This window comes from Podarcis cretensis (assembly GCF_951804945.1).
Source record: "Podarcis cretensis genome assembly, chromosome: 6".
In the NCBI taxonomy this organism is placed as follows: domain Eukaryota; kingdom Metazoa; phylum Chordata; class Lepidosauria; order Squamata; family Lacertidae; genus Podarcis; species Podarcis cretensis.
Window position 1 is genome coordinate 96,332,374 of NC_137175.1, and position 17,299 is coordinate 96,349,672.

Sequence of the window (17,299 nt, forward strand, 5' to 3'; positions counted from 1 at the left end):
TGCTCCATAAGACGCACACACATTTCCCTTACTTTTTAGGAGGGAAAAAGTGAGTCTTATAGGGCAAAAAATATGGTATGTCCACTCTTCCTCCTTTAGGCATTGGAACAAATCATGTACTCAATGCACTAAGAAAGATTTGGACAGCAAATTTCATTGGGCCAAGTATTTGTAAAACCAAGATCTGCAAGGTCATAAACCAGGAGTGGCATGCCTAAATTATGCAGTATCGCTGTTTGCTCCTCTTCCTTCTCATCAATCCTCTATTGTCAGCACAAGCATGCCTTGCTCTTAAGTTTCTGTTTTCAAGAAGGGAGACTTCACCCTCCAAGAAGCTCCAAGCCAGCTGATGGAGCAGTTCTGGTTGCCTAGCGCAGAAATTCCACTTGGACCTGTCAATTATTCATCCCCTGCACTTGGAGTTTTTGCTGATATTTCCTTTCCAGCTGAACACTCTCATGACCGTGTCTGCAATTACCTTTTAAGATATGGCTAGAACTCAGCATACTATCTCTCTGTCCAGACACATCTAGAGATACATATAAAGTTTCTCATATTCGTGTATGTTCTCAATATTTTTGAAAGTTATTGGCTAGATTCCTTTTTCATTTGTAAAGTTTCTTTTTAAGCATTACACGGACGAGGCATCCACCTCTTTATGCCCAGTGTGGGAAACCTTTCTCAGCCCAAGAGAACATTCAAGGGGCAACCAGCCAGTGGTGGGTGGAGCCCGAGCCAAACATGGGCGTCATAGCTGTCAACTTACAGATTTGAAAATAAGGGTCCAGCAGCCTCGAAAATAAGGGATCCGCAGCCAAAATAAGGGATTTTGTGAGCACAGGTATGTTCAACTTCTGAGCCCCTCCGAGCCAAAGGCCGTAAACCCAGCCAGCAGCCAAATGAAGCCTCAAGCGCTTGTTCCCACAGCACAGCAACCCAGCAATGGGGATGCAGCAAGGGAAACCACCATCACCTCTCTGCTGGGAAGCGCTGAGCAAAGGCGAGTCCCCAGGCAACACAGCCGATTTGATCGGCACAAGGCATGCAAGCTCCACCCCCGAGTCGTTCTTAGGCTCCTTATTGGGTGAGCAACGCAGCCAAGCAACACAGTTGGAACCTCCCTCTTCCCTGGCTGGCAGGGAGGGAGGGAGAGAGAGGAGATGCTTCCTTTGAAACCCGGGAAATTTAAGGGACATCATCAATAAGGGACAGCAGCAGGACACAGAGCTGGGATAAGGGACTTTCCCACCAAGTAAGGGATGGTTGACATCTATGATGGGCGTGGCCAGAGGAAAAGTAGGTGGAGCAAAGGATGCAAAACCCTTGCCTTTCCACAGGAGACCACGTTCCAGCAGACAAAAATGGTCCACACCCACAAACACCCACCTACCCCTGACATTATCACACTTTTTAAGGACAGAGCCAAGCCAGGCAAAAGCACTCAAGGAGGGTATGGAGCAGGGCTGGTGGAAGTTGGGGCTTGGCCAGAGCCTGCTTTATGCTCCTTCTGGAAAATTTAATGCAGAAGTCCATTGTCCTCTTATATATCTGAATAGTAACTGGATGTCCAGTGAACCCCGTATGGCTTATAGCTTACCAATAACCCCCCTTACCTATTCCTCTCTAGTGACCTAAGTTTTTTACTGCCAACCTTCTCTTTTTTTAAAAAAATATATTTATTTATTTTTCCAAAAACAAAAAGATGCATCAAAGCGTCATAAAACAACAAAAACAATACATCCAATAAGAAAGAAAAAAGACATAAGAAAATAAAAATTTAAAAACAAAAACTCCAGTTTTCAGACTCATGTTTCCAAAACTTCGTTTCTTGACCTCCTCCCGCCTCCCTTTTTTGTATTCCCCTTTAACCAATTAGGTACAGCAACTCCTTACCCTTCTTCAAAACTTATTTCTTGTTATTGCAATCACTTCTATTATGTCTCCAATCTTTCCTCCTTATAATTAAACACCTTTACCATATTAATTGCTTTGACATAATATAACCTTGTTTTTTCACCCTTTTTCTGTTGCTTTTTTTTACATATTTTTTAACACTGTACCACTGATGCCGTGTTGTTTCATATCCGACATCATTTTAACATTCATACACTTTACAGTGTTTCTGCAGATAATTCTTAAACTTCTTCCAATCCTCTTCCACCACTTCTTCTCCCAGGTCACGGACTCTGCCGGTCATTTCTGCCAATTCCATGTAGTCTATTACTTGCATCTGCCATTCTTCCAGAGTGGGCAAATCTTGTGTCTTCCAATACTTTGCGATGAGTATTCTTGCTGCTGTTGTCACATACATAAAAAACGTTCTGTCTTTCTTTAACACCATTTGGCCGACTATGCCCAAGAGAAAGGCCTCTGGTTTCTTAGGGAAGGGATATTTAAATACCTTTTTCAGTTCATTATATATCATCTCCCAGAAAGCCTTAATCCTCGGGCACGTCCACCAAAGGTGAAAGAATGTACCCTCAGTTTCTTTACATTTCCAACATTTATTGTCAGGCAGGTGATAAATTTTTGCAAGCTTGACTGGGGTCATGTACCACCTATAAATCATTTTCATAATATTTTCTCTTAAGGCATTACATGCCGTAAACTTCATGCCGGTGGTCCACAACTTTTCCCAGTCAGCAAACATAATGTTATGACCAATGTCCTGTGCCCATTTAATCATAGCTGATTTAACTGTTTCATCCTGAGTATTCCATTTCAACAGCAAGTTATACATTCTTGAAATAATCTTAGTTTTAGGTTCTAGCAATTCTATTTCCAGTTTCGATTTTTCCACCTGGAAGCCCAATTTTTTATCCAGATTGTAGGCCTCTCTTATTTGATAATAATGAAGCCAATCTCGCACTTTATCTTTGATTTTCTCAAAACTCTGCAATTTCATTTTGTCTCCTTCCTGTTCTAGTATCTCCCAATATTTTGGCCATTTGGCCTCCATATTAAGTTTTTTCAAAGCCTTTGCCTCCATGGGTGACAACCACCTTGGGGTCTTATTTTCCAATAAATCTTTGTACCCTGTCCAGACATTAAATAATGCTTTCCTACTGCCAACCTTCTCGAAGCTGCTGAAAGAAGAGTGGTCGAGCCTTTTTGTAACATGCTGATGGGAGACAAAGAGGGATAACTTGGCTGGAAAGGGGAGTAACTTGGCCATAGAACAGCCACACGTGTTTTGAGAAGACAACTGGCCTTCCTGCTATTCTGATCTACAAGTAAGTTTGCTTTGGCTATATGTGCCAGAAGTAATACCCCAAGTGAGAAATCCTCAGCAAATGGTTTAGATAAAGCATAGAATTGTAGAGTTAAAAGGGACCCTGAGGATCATCTGGTCCCATCCCCTGAAATGCATGAATATGCAGTTGTCCCATAGGGGATTAAAACTGCAACCTTGACATTATCAGCACCATATATCGACTCCTTTTCAGGATTCCCTGGTTCGTAAGTGGTATGCTCTTTCTAGGTGGCAGAAATATTCAGATCTTACCTTCAGAACTACACTTTGTGCTAGTTTTATTGCCAGTATAATGTGCCAGAGTGCAGGGATGAGATATGGCAGATAGGAGATTCAAGATCCTGCTCTGGAACTTCAGGGCAAGTTAGTCTCCAAGCCAAACCTATCTCATAGTGACATGAGTTTAATTCCTGCTCTGAGCTTCTTGTAGAAAGGGCAGAATGCTGACATAACAAACAGACTGATCTATTTTTTAAAATTGATTTTTATTGAAATTTTCAAATATACATTTCCATCACTGAATATCCACCATTATAATTGTACATCCATCAACTTCCCTCCTTCCCCTTCCATGGTTCTTTGAATTTCCCCATAATTTCTGCATATTCTAACAAAAAATCCATTTAATTTAGTTTCCCCATTATATCTCTTTTTTATATGTTATACAGTGGTACCTCGGGTTATGATACCTTCGGATAACGTAATTTCGGGTTGCGAACGCAGCAAACCTGGAAGTGTATACTTGCGGCTTTTGCCGCGCATGCAAGCGCAGAAGTGCTTTGTGTGTGTACAGAAGTGCTCTAACACACCGTGCACATGCGAAGAAGCGGTGCCTCTGAATATGGACTTTTCGGGCTAAGTACGGACCCCCGGGATGAATTAAGTTCATATCCAGAAGGTCCACTCTATTGTTGAATTTACCTTAATCCTGCTAGTGTTTTCACTTGCTTACAATTATTTTCCAAATATTCCACACAAAAATCCCACTCCTCTTTATATACTTGATCTTCTTGCTCTCTTAATCTGTTAGGCCTGCATATTCTATCATTTTAAGCTGCCATTCTTTCTTCTTAGGAAGCTCTCTCACCTTCCACTTTGGGCTAACAAAATCTGAGCTGCTGTAAAGGTAAAGGTAAAGGTACCCCTGCCCGTACGGGCCAGTCTTGACAGACTCTGGGGTTGTGCGCCCATCTCACTTAAGAGGCCAGGGGCCAGCGCTGTCCGGAGACACTTCCGGGTCACGTGGCCAGCGTGACATCGCTGCTCTGGCCAGAGCCAGAGCCAGAGCCAGAGCCGCACACGGAAACGCCGTTTACCTTCGCGCTGGTAAGCGGTCCCTATTTATCTACTTGCACCCAGAGGTGCTTTCGAACTGCTAGGTTGGCAGGCGCTGGGACCGAGCAGCGGGAGCGCACCCCGCCGCAGGGATTCGAACCGCCGACCTTTCGATCGGCAAGCCCTAGGCGCTGAGGCTTTAACCCACAGCGCCACCTGCGTCCGCAGCTGCTGTAGTTTGCGTCCGCAGCTGCTGTAGTTGCGTACATAAATAAAAAACAAACAGACTGATCTGGTGCCAAGCAGAAAATTGAAGAGGAACATACAGTCCCCAGTCTCTAAATATGGTAAGTTAAAGAACAGAATTAGTAATTTTTTTCTTAAAGGATTCCAAATGGGAGGGATGTAAAGAGGAGGGAGGAGAACAACAACTTGTAATAACAGTGATGTAATGGACACTATCCAATAGGCTCCAGTCACACCCATTACTCAATGCAAGTACCAGGTTGATCGTGATCTACTGGTTGATCCTGGGACCAACTTTGGCTCCCGAAAAAAAGCTCTGGTCAATCCTCCAGTGACAATGGGTAGATATTTTTATACTGTGAGTAGATCGCAGTCTCTTGGGAGTTGGACGTGCCTGCTGTACAGCAACAACTAGCTATGAACAGAGTGTTGGTAGAAAGGGCATTTTCCTAACAATAAGTCATTGTCGTCTGAGTGCTGGGATAATGCAATGCCCTGGCAACAGAAGGGCCACCTTGCAAAAAGAGGCATTCAGATCTCATGCAACTATTGGGTAACATTTGCACAAAAATTAAAGCCTGTTTTCAGGAAAGGCCCATAAACCTCGGTTCTTATCGGAAGAATTTATCATACAATAGCAAAATCTTCAGCTGATAATTACCTATCACATTCTAGCACTTCCAACAAAAGGACTGATACTATTCACATCTTTCTGGCACAGCTGCTGAAACAAACACCCAGTTATATCACTCAAGTTTTAAAGAAACTTCCCGATAATTGTTTTTAATGTAATTATACTCACAATTCTGCCCACGTAAAAATATACTTTCCCCCTCTCCTGCATGTAGGAAGGATGAGCATCTCTGTGGTTAGCAACTTTCTCAGATTATTTTTCGGTATATAGATCACAAGACATCACACTGAACATAATCATATCTCATCTCTACTATGTTATGAGAGAAGATGATTTTGTTGTATTTAAGCATTTGCACGTTCAAAATGTGATGTGAGAAATCACTGTGAACAACTGTAAACTGTGTGGGTGGGTTCAAAATGTGCGTGCTTATGCCAGCCCATCACATTTACCTATGCCTGGAAGGTAGACCGAAAAATATTCAGTAATGGCAAATCAGTGCCTTAACATTTATATGCTACTTCTGAATACTCAAAGCGGTTTACACATTTATCACATTATAGAGCGAGTGGGTCTGAGGGAGAGTTAGCTTGTCTAAGGCAGCCCAGGGAGTCCACAGCTCTTGAGCTTAGACCAGGCTTCCTCATCCTCGGCCCTCCAGATGTTTTTGGCCTACAACTCCCATGATCCCTATCTAGCAGGACCAGTGGTCAGGAATGATGGGAGTTGTAGTCCCCAAACATCTGGAGGGCCGAGGCTGAGGAAGCCTAGCTTAGACTCAGCCATTGTGCTACGCAAGTCCTGTGGTTATCTTCCAGAATGAGACTGTGTAATTAAAAATTATGAGTCTCTCAACTCACCTGCAGTCCTGTATGGTAAATACTAGATTGACCAACTGACCTAAAAATCCAGGCTAAGTTTGGGAGGCGGAGGGGGGAGGGGGTTGCTTGCATTTTTAGGTGAATTGCCAAGAAAGCAAGGGCAACACAGCATTTTCTTCAGTTGAATACTTTAGGTCAGGGGTGTGGAAGCTTTCTGGCTCCATGGGCGAGATCCTTATCAGGATGTGCCACATTTTGCATGTGTCTGGTCTTGCTTGGGAACTATAGCACAAGGTGGTTGTTGAAGTGCCAAGCATATGGTTAGCAAGGCGCTTGTTTGCCTCTCCCCTGGGTGTGTGTTAAAAACAGGCTTATTCTTGGGGCTGAGGATGCATGTTCCTGGCTGGGTTCAACCTTCATTCTTGTCAAATAGGAGTTAAATCCTGCTGCACTGGCAATGCACGCCTGTTTCCAGCAGGGGACAGGCATGCACAACCGAAGTAAGTACACCCTTTCCTCACAAGTATCAGATGGGGGAGAAGAGCAGCCTCTGCTTTCAATTGCCTAGACAACATCTGGGGGCTGCTTCCTTTGGTGGTGTGTGCCTATTCTCAGTAGGAAACAGGTGTGCACAGACAAACTGAGCAGGATTTAACTCCAATCCATAAACTGTCAAGCTGAGAACAGGTACCTGCTGTTGATAAAGCAAAGGGACATCAGTTGATTGACAGGTAACATGGCTTGGGAGATATGGCCTCCTGCGGCAACTGAGCCCCTGGCTGGCCAAGATTGGCTGCAGGCTAGACGTTTCCCAGCATTGCTGCAAACCCTTTGGCTTTCTAGATGTTGCTGAACAACTCCTCCCATCAGCCCCAGCTGCCACAGCCAATGGCCAAGGATGATGGGAAATGGGAAAGCCAAGAAACATCTGGAAAGCCAAGAAGATCTGGAAAGCAAAGATCAAACCTATCCATTCTGAAGGAAATCAGCCCTGAGTGCTCACTGGAAGGACCGATCCTGAAGCTGAGGCTCCAATACCTTGGCCACCTCATGAGAAGAGAAGACTCCCTGGAAGACCCTGATGTTGGGAAAGATGAAGGGCACAAGGAGAAGGGGATAGAATCATAGAATCATAGAATCATAGAGTTGGAAGAGACCACAAGGGCCATCGAGTCCAACCCCCTGCCAAGCAGGAAACACCATCAGAGCACTCCTGACATATGGTTGTCAAGCCTCTGCTTAAAGACCTCCAAAGAAGGAGACTCCACCACACTCCTTGGCAGCAAATTCCACTGTCGAACAGCTCTTACTGTCAGGAAGTTCTTCCTAATGTTTAGGTGGAATCTTCTTTCTTGTAGTTTCTGGTAGTCCGCTTCTCTGGAGCAGCAGAAAACAACCTTTCTCCCTCCTCTATGTGACATCCTTTTATATATATGAACATGGCTATCATATCACCCCTTAACCTCCTCTTCTCCAGGCTAAACATGCCCAGCTCCCTTAGCCGTTCCTCATAAGGCATCGTTTCCAGGCCTTTGACCATTTTGGTTGCCCTCCTCTGGACACGTTCCAGTTTGTCAGTGTCCTTCTTGAACTGTGGTGCCCAGAACTGGACACAGTACTCCAGGTGAGGTCTGACCAGAGCAGAATACAGTGGCAGAATACACCCACTACAGAGGACGAGATGGTTGGACACTGTTCTTGAAGAGACTAACATGAGTTTGACCAAACTGTGGGAGGCAGTGTAAGACAGGAGTGCCTGAAGTGCTCTGGTCCATGGGGTCACGAAGAGTCGGACACGACTAAACGATAACATCTGGAGGGGCAATGGTTCCTCATCCTTCCATAAAAGCTAGGTCATGGTTTGACTGAGTATGTCATCTGTATCTGGGCTTGTGATTTAGCTCTGCCCAGACAATTCACAAGCAAGGTTTGCCCTATGGTTTATAGTTTGTGGTTTGTCTGGAAAGAGCTAAATCAGGAGCCTGGGTTCAGACGACACACTAAGCCAAACTATGGCTTAGCTCAGCCCAACAGAAAAACAACTGGAGATGGAACTAACTGGCCACAATCTCCTCTCTGGAAGTCCACACTTTTGCTTGTTTGCACTAAGTTGTGGTTAGTTTAGCATTACATGCAATGTGGGATTTTGTTGTTTTTTGCTGCAATGGATGGAGAAGGCCAATGCTCCTCTGAAAGAATGTAACACCCAGAAATCATGACGATGTTAAAATGCTACAAGCACTTGCTTAGATGTTGGTTCTTTAACACCTATGAATAATGCACCCAGTGAATCCCTGCGGATCAAATCGCCATAATACTGTCTTCTCCCTTTCCTTCCTGCACATACAATAGATTTATAATTTAGAGTAACAGCATTTGCAACCGCTCTGAGCAATCTGTGTCAGTTAACACCTCATCACAACTGTAGAATTAGCAAACAGCTGTCACAAAGGATATAGTTAACCTCTACAGAGGACCCCAAAGAGGACTACAAACAGATCTGGAAGCACTGCTCCATCTAACAACATGCGAAAACATTCAGCCATCAAGCTCAGCTACTTTTCATCTGCTGAAATACACTGGAGCCATTCAGCTCGCCTTTATTCATAAATATTGATAAGACGTGAAAAAATCCATTTTGATACTGCTGTACAGATTTTTCAAACACCCATAAATGCAAGGAAACAGCAATGTGCACAGGACAATCACTGGACATTAGAGGCAAAACTTACATGAAAGGGAATGTGAATGGAGGCCATTTTACACAGCTATAAAAACATGCACATTGCCTGTAGCTTTGAGAGCAAAAGAGGAGGAACAGAATTCTGGTGAAACAAAAGAATGGATTTAAATAAAAGTTTCTCCATGTTTAACTGCTTCATACTACAGTAGGAATCATCATCTCTGCCTGCTCCCATCCATCTCAACTCCGTCTTTGAAAGGCTCGTGCTTCATAATATCAACATGGTTTTGGGGTGATGTCCAGCTTACGCTGCCTGGTCATTTGATTTATATCCCCCTCTTCTTTCCCCCAAAGGAGCCCAAGGATATGCCATTGGCTGAAACCACCTGTACCCCAGGGAACCCACTTTGCTCAACTTAGCCCCGCCTGATGGTCAACTTGATTCCAAGGGTTGGTTGCCATGATCCTGTCACCGGTTGGGATGCAGAAACCCAGTGAACCCCAATAACAAGGAAAATTTATTGCTGGACAAAACTAAAAAACTGGAAGCAGGTGTTTCAAATTGGCTTTGAACTACATTTGATAAAATGTACTGTTTTCATTTGGGGGATGCGGGTGGCGCTGTGGGTAAAACCTCAGTGCCTAGGACTTGCCGATCGCATGGTCGGCGGTTCGAATCCCCGCGGCGGGGTGAGCTCCCATCTTTCGGTCCCAGCTCCTGCCCACCTAGCAGTTCGAAAGCACCCCTAAGTGCAAGTAGATAAATAGGTACCGCTTTATAGTGGGAAGGTAAACGGCGTTTCCGTGTGCTGCGCAGGTGCTGGTTTGCCAGAGCAGCTTCGTCATGCTAGCCACGTGACCCAGAAGTGTCTTCGGACAGCGCTGGCTCCCAGCCTCTTAAGTGAGATGAGCGCACAACCCTAGAGTCGGACACGACTGGCCCGTACGGGCAGGGGTACCTTTACCTTTACTGTTTTCATTCAGTGATGCATCTCCTTGAATTGCTTAGACATTAAAGGACATACACCTTCCATGTTTTAATACAATACTGTGATTTCCCCCCCTGTATTTGGAACCAGGGTGGAATCTACACGCATATAAAAAAATGTTCTGAACATGTTTTTTTTAAAAAAGCGTTTTTTAAAATGCATTGAATTTTCCATAAGGCTCACCATCACCATATAGAGTCACATTATATATTGCACTTTAAACACACTTAAAATGTTTTATTTACAGCTGTATAACTGAGTCCCAGGTCAAGCAGCTCATAGTGCTTTTTTTTTTTTAAAGGAAACCAGACATGACATAAACTTATTCTTTCTGAAGGAAGTTCAAAATGTTTTTCAAGTTGAATCTTTTCTCTGATTCACTTAAGGCAACAACTCTTGTGGTCATTTTTTTCTTGGGGCATTTTAATGTAATATTCTTTTTGAAAAGCAGCCATGCCCCTGTAAATGGGAGTCATAAAGAAACCTCCACAATCTCTTTCTTTTCTTTCTTTCTTTCTTTCTTTCTTTCTTTCTTTCTTTCTTTCTTTCTTTCTTCTGGATTTTGCCAGACTTTCTATTCTTACTTTGCATCTGTGTCAATGATAATATGATGCAACTCAAGATTCTTATTTTGCTGTTTAAACTTCTGACTTTTAAAAAAAGAGATTCGTTTGTGATAGCTGATCAACTGACAAACCAGTTCTGAAGGCTATGGTTCCCAGACAACATGGACAGCCATTCAAATATTTCCCATCTAATTCTACATTATCCTCTAGTTTAAAACTTGGGGCCTTTTAAGTACCACAAACAACTCAGCTAAGCCACAGCTAAGAATTTCAAAATTATTTTCTGAAGAACATTGTGGTTTCTTGATAAGAATATTCTATAATATCAGATAATTTCCTCTGAAAGGGGTTTGTACATGATTACCCATCTACCCCTGCAAACTGAAACACTGGAAGGGAGACACAGGGAACATTTTAGGTACCAACAATTCATGAATGACAGTAGTGAAGTCCAACAGATGTCCACTGTTACGCCAAATGCAGCCAAGAACATGACCCAAAATTATCTTCTGAACACTCAGTGTGCAAAGAATTCTTAAAGCAAACGAAGAGGGAAAAGTGCTTAATTAGACCAGAACATAATACAGGATCAAATACAGATGGTTCTGTTTAGCAGTCTCTGAGCCCGCTAAAAAACCCCCATCTTTTTACTTCTTGAACTGCAATGTTTAGTCCTTAAATTTGAGATTTTCTAAATGAGGGGCAATCCTCAGGATGAATCAGGGAAACAGGGAGAGTGTAATGTTACAGGGAACTGCAGGTGCAGCCATCCAAACCATTATGCTAAATACAGACACTGCAGAGAGGCAGAAACCATATGGACACTTTTCTCCTTCTGCCCAGTCCAAATATCCTTGCACAGCAGTACTGCTTACCCAAGGATTCGGTATCCTTGTGTTGCCTGCTGAGAGAGTGATACTGCTGGTGATCAAGGAACTCTACTCAGGAGGCAAGTTTAGAAGGGGCCAGAGTTCAAAAAGTTTGAGCAACCCTGCATGAAGTTATAGGAAAAAGGGAAAGTTTCAAAAGCTCTTTACAAAGCCTCCTGAAGGCTGATTATTTCCATTCATGAGAATAAAAGGTTTTTCCCACTACACATGCAAGACAAACAGAAGCCATTCAAGTGCCATTGTGGTCCAAAACTGCTAAGACAAAGGGAGTTCTTGCATAGTTTTTCTCTCACCTCCTTCTCTTTGTTCAGCAGCACAAGTTGGCTGTCCGTCAGAATGGAGTACTTGGTCTCCCATATTATCGTTTCCGAATCAGGGGACTGGCCACAAGACAGCCTGTGGGTTGGTGGTCCTTTCACGTCTGGGGGGGAAAAAGGAGCAATATTAAAACATCACTTTGTTCATTGTGGTGGAAATTACTCAGCTGAGTTATGTTAAAAGAGTTTAGTTATCAGATTAACAGCAATCTTAGGCATGTTTAATCAGAAATACATTCCACTAAGTCCAACGGAGTTTAGGATTGCATCCCTCCCCCCCCCAAAAAAAATGATGCTATGGAGCAATTTCACTGCCACATTAAAAAATAAAAAATAAAAAATTAGCAGTTTGAAAACTATTTCCAATGGACAGAATGCTAAACTATTTAGTCCCACTTCCACGGAATCCCAAACTTCTTGTTTTGTATGAATCAGAGATCTGTCCTGCTCTGTGACAAGATTTTTGGGCAGGTTCAGGCTGAATGCAAAGAGATAGCAAAGCTTCAACAGACAAATAAACAGAGAATGAGCCCTGTAATAGCAGCAGCTGTATCCCAACTGCTAGCCCTGCCTGCAGTGGAAAATGCCTTTTCAGTTAAATGGACCCAACGCAATGCAAGTATTTTATTTCAATGGAGCAGCGTTGGTGGGTGGGTGTGGCAGCACTCTCGTCTCATTGGGGCTTTGGCAATTGAACCCTCTGCATGTCATTCCCCACCCCCCACCCCAGGAGGAATCTGACTCCGGGGTCAAGACATATCATGACTTTATCACAAACTTTGGTGAGTTGAACAAGTACTCTTTTTTTACCCATGGTGTGAAGCTGGCTTGTTTTGAATCTAACCAGGATGCGCATACAAACCAGAAACTGTGGTTTATCACAAAAGCAAACCAAGGTTCAGTGAAACAGGAGAACTGTTCCTCCTGGCTACACACGAGGACAGAGGAAGCAGGGTAGCCAAGCATTAAGTTTCTCACTGGTTGATTCCAATTACAGTGGTTCCTCTGGTTACGAACTGAATCCGTTCTGGAGGTTTGTTCGTAGCCGGAAACCGTTCTTATCCTGAGGAGCGCTTTCGCTAATGGCGTTCCCATACTCTGGTCTCTTATCTCATCATTTGGGGTAAAGGCATAGGCACCACAGACAGGGTTTAGCGCATGTACCTGCAATATTCCCCCTCCCTTCCCCACAGGTGGGCAGGGTTTGTGGCACAAAGTGGGGCTCACCAGGGCAGGTGCCACCCACCTGCTTGGGCCAGCCTTTGACCCGCCCTCAGCTAGGGAGGGCAATGGACGGCCGGCCGGGGGTGGGCCTAAGGCCAAAAGAAAAGAGGCTGACTCCATTGTCCAAACCTCTTTTGCTTTGACGCATGATTTCCGCTTGCTTCCTGGAGCAAAGTTTGCAACCAGGAGCAGCTACTTCTGGGTTAGTGGAGCTTGTAACCCGAAACGTGCGTAACCAGAAGCGTTCGTAACCAGAGGTACCACTGTAGTAGACATAGTACTAAACCACCCATCAGTCACCAGCTTATTGAGAAGCTGAAAACCACAGCAATGGCAATACAGTATCCACAGCAGTATCTAAACAAGCTGCATTCAAATTGATCAGTAGGTATAAAGCCTTTATAGCAGTTAATTCAACAGAGCAGGGTTGGGATGTGTGTATACAGTGGTGCCTCGCAAGACGAAATTAATCCGTTCCGTGAGGCTCTTCGTATAGCGGTTTTTTCGTCTTGCAAAGCAAACCCATTGACAGTTTAGCGGATTAGCGCTATTAGCGTTTTAGCGGCTTTTAGCGGATCAGCTGATAAGCGGCTTAGCGGCTTAGGAAAAGGGGGGGAAAGGGGGGGAAACCCGCAGGAACTCGCAAGACATTTCGTCTTGCGAAGCAAGCCCATAGGGAAATTCATTTTGCGAAGTGCCTCCAAAACTGTATTTTTGGTTTTTATGTAAGCCGCCCAGAGTGGCTGGGGAGGCCCAGCCAGATGGGCGGGGTATAAATAATAAATTATTATTATTAAATTATTATAAAACGGAAAACCCTTTCGTCTAGCGGGTTTTCCGTCTTGCGAGGCATTCGTCTTGCGGGGCACCACTGTACTTGTATACCTGAAGGAGCGTCTCCACCACCATCGTTCAGCCCGGACACTGAGGTCCAGCTCCGAGGGCCTTCTGGTGGTTCCCTCACTGCAAGAAGTGAGGTTACAGGGAACCAGGCAGAGGGCCTTTCGGTAGTCGTGCCCACCCTGTGAAATGCCCTTCCCAGCAGATGTCAAACAGATAAATAGCTATGTGGTTTTTAAAAGACATCTGAAGGCAACCCTGTTTATGGAAGTTTTTAGTGCTTGATGTGTTTTTACTATTTTTTGTTGGGAGCCACCCAGATTGGCTGGGGCAACCCAGTCAGACAGGAATAATAATAATGACGATAATTAATTTCCCCATAAACAGGAAACAGCTGCTCTTTTCTTAGTTGGAAATATAAAGGTGTGTGGTGGCCGTGTGGCTCAGTTCTCACCTACTTCTGTACCAAAGTTACAATCTTGCTATGGGATCTCTTTACTGTATAACATTAACCAAGAATCACTGAAGGCACTGACTCTGTTGAGATGTAATGGGGAACCTCCCCTACAAGAATGAGCCAAAGCAAGCTTCAGATTTGCATGCTTCTCCTCACTCTTGTTCCTTTTTCTGTGAAGGCACTTAAACTCCTTCCCACTGCAATGCTTTTATTTAAAAACTAACCACAGTTCTCACTGATGTCTGAACTCAGGAAACGGTGGTTTGCTTATGGTCTGAGAATAAGCCATGATCTGATCTAAAAAAAGGAGAAGGGAGAATATGAGCTCGAGGGCCCACCACAGCTTGTTCCAGCCATCATCTACAATCACAAAATGGGGGTTATAAAACCTAAAAAGAAAAAAAGGTAGGCTATTTATTGAGACTGAAGGAACTATAAGACAGACACGGTGGTTGGCTGCCACTGAAAAATAAAACAGAACAAAATGAATGTATCTTAGTTTTCAAAGCATCTTTACAAACTATTCCAAAAGGTCAGAGCTATGATTCGTTTCTACAGAAGAGTTTCGCAAAAAGCAGCATTGTGACATTTAAGCAAACCTTCACCACTAGGTGGTGGTGAATCCACACCCACAGCAACTCCGGTTTCTAGGAAGTACGTACAGGAAAAATACAGAAATAAACATTACCGGGTGACCCTGAAAACAATGTTAAGTAATTCAAAAGCATCGAGAGCCACGCTCCTCTTATTTTGGGCCTTCTACTTCCTGCTATATTGCCAGCTGGTAGTGTTTAAACCCCTTCCCACTGCAATGCTTTTGTTTCCCAGTGCTTTAAGTCCCTGCACAAGCCTTCAAAGTTCTGGTCCTTACTTCTAAAATTGACTTACCTATCCCATTACTCTTAATTGCACAACTTACTTTCATTCCCCCCCCCCGCCCCTTTCTGAGCCTTTATGCCATGTCTCTATTTCCTAAAAAAAAAAAAAAAACACCAAACCCTTTTAAAACATGGCTTTCCCTGACCCACTGCAGACTCAATGCTTGTCCTTCCACTGGCATGACACCAGCATTATTGGCACCACCAGTGCTTTCAGGACTAGGTTCCTCCGATGGGATAAACTGCAGGTTATGGAGCATAATGAAGGGCAAGAGAGCTATATAAATGAACCCAGCAGCTAGACAGGAGGAAAGAGAAAGAGGACGAGCTCCAAGGAAGGAGAACTAACAGGACCCAAGAAATATGAAGCGGGTGCGGAGGAAGATTGCATTAGTGTATGAGGCCAGCGTGCAAGTCCTGAGTGGGCCAACCCTACTTTTTGCAGAGGAAATAATTGGTACTAGCTCCCTTCACTTTAATGGGAGGAAGCTGGGAGCTTAACCCCTTAGCTCCCAACAGTCTGATTGGAAGAGGCAGGAGTGCTGATCTCAGAACCCCATTTGAGACAGATGGTCACCCCCCCCCCCGTAATATACAGGAAGTGCCCCTAATTTCAGTGCAGAACCTGAGGTCAGACCAGGGGGACAGGGGTGTCTCATCGAAGCTCCAAGGGAAGACAAGGCAGGCTCAGTATGCCTGTTCCAGAGAATCCCTTTATCAGGAGTGCATGCAGGAGCCTGGCCCTGGGACTGGTAGGGCTTCGCAGGACTGGGGCTTTCCTAAGAGGCAAGGCCCACTGCACAGGTGAGGCTGATTGGTAACTCACAGCACCTGGTGGCAAAAGCCGGAAAGGAATATAAGGTCAGCATTTCCCTTTGCCTCCTTGCCACAGCTACACGCTTCCTGCCTTGGGTTTTTTGGCTCCTTGCTTCCTGATCCTTGGACCCTTGGCTCCTGACCCTTGGCTCCTTGGCTCCTGACCCTCGGCTTCCAGACTCCCATTCCTGCTCCCACCCCGCCGTCTTGCCCCCAGTCCCAATGTCCTCAGCTGGGACTTTGACTACCCGTAAACCGGACTGTGACACCCTTCTTACTTTAGGGGATACCTTTCAGCCTACCCACCTGGACCCAGTGCCCATCTCCCCCGTCTTCAACTTAAGCCTCAGACATCAAGTTCCTGAGTGAGAACCACTGGAGCAGACCAGTAAAAATCGAGAGAAGCAAATTAGAAACCTTAAAGGAAGAACTAAGCTGGCTCCGATTCCAAAGCCATGGAAGGTATAGCGCCCTACTCTCCTGAAGTACTGATTCACTAGCTGCTGTATGTGAAGCAACATATGGTAAATCATTGCCAATCCATTTATTACAGAATATCTGGTGCTGTTAATTGATCAAGGGCCTTAAAAAGGGGTAGTGCATGGGACCTATGGACCAAGACAGGTTTGAGGTGTCCCTCCCCTGGACCACTCCACACATACCCTTCCCTTTTCCTTACTAGTGCCTTCGACATCTCTGATAGCCTTGAGTCTCTAAAGCAGACCGCAGAATAATCTTCTGCATTGCTGGCACCACCCTGGGCCCCTACGTAATTGTCCAATGCATTGCTAGTCATTTAGAAGGCCTAGAGAAATGCTGCTACCAGCTATATGCCGACTAATTTTTTTATTCCTGGGGATTATTTGTACCCTATTCCAGAAATTGGTTTGATTGGATTTGGGTGGGTGGGTGTGCTTGGCTTATGGAAGTTTTGTCTCTAAAGACTGTCCCAACTGCTGTACCTGCCATTTTCTGCTTCCTTTCTTTTCTGCATGTTTTATTGACACAGGAACTGGGTTCTTCCTGGGATGCGTGGGGAGGTTTCGCTTATATTATTCTCCCAAAGTGACTTTTAGAAATGACAGAAGGGTTCCAAACAGACTTATTTACAAATATGTTAGCTTTCCCCTGAATCCTTCAACCATGCTCTTAGCAAGAGGTTATATGAATTGCTTTTTGAAGTAGTAAATGGAGATGGGTGAACAAGCTTGCATGGACCCTTTACATGAGAAACAAAGGCTGTTCCCAAAGCTTTGTGGAATTGTGGTTGCTTCTTTTTCCAACAGTTCTATTTACACACCAGCCCCACTGCACTGTGGTTCCCGTTGTCATGTCTAGTGGGTTGATAGGCATCAGAGGAGAGAATGGTTTGTTCTCGTTTGAGGTTTTTCACAAAACAGTTTCTCATCT

At 44.4% G+C, this 17,299-nt stretch overlaps 1 protein-coding gene across 8 annotated transcripts in view; it reads right to left on the bottom strand.

The window, feature by feature from the left end:
- Nucleotides 1-17,299, bottom strand: part of RASAL2 (RAS protein activator like 2) — a 239,765-nt gene that overhangs the window by 125,958 nt on the left and 96,508 nt on the right. For all 8 annotated transcript variants that reach the window (XR_013840015.1, XM_079981082.1, XM_079981081.1 and 5 more), the window contains exon 2: nt 11,651-11,778. Coding sequence is in view for 6 of the 8 variants with exons in the window: in XM_079981082.1 (XP_079837208.1) it covers nt 11,651-11,778 (128 nt within the window). In the remaining 2 variants the exon portion in view is untranslated. The remainder of the gene's footprint in view (nt 1-11,650; nt 11,779-17,299) is intronic.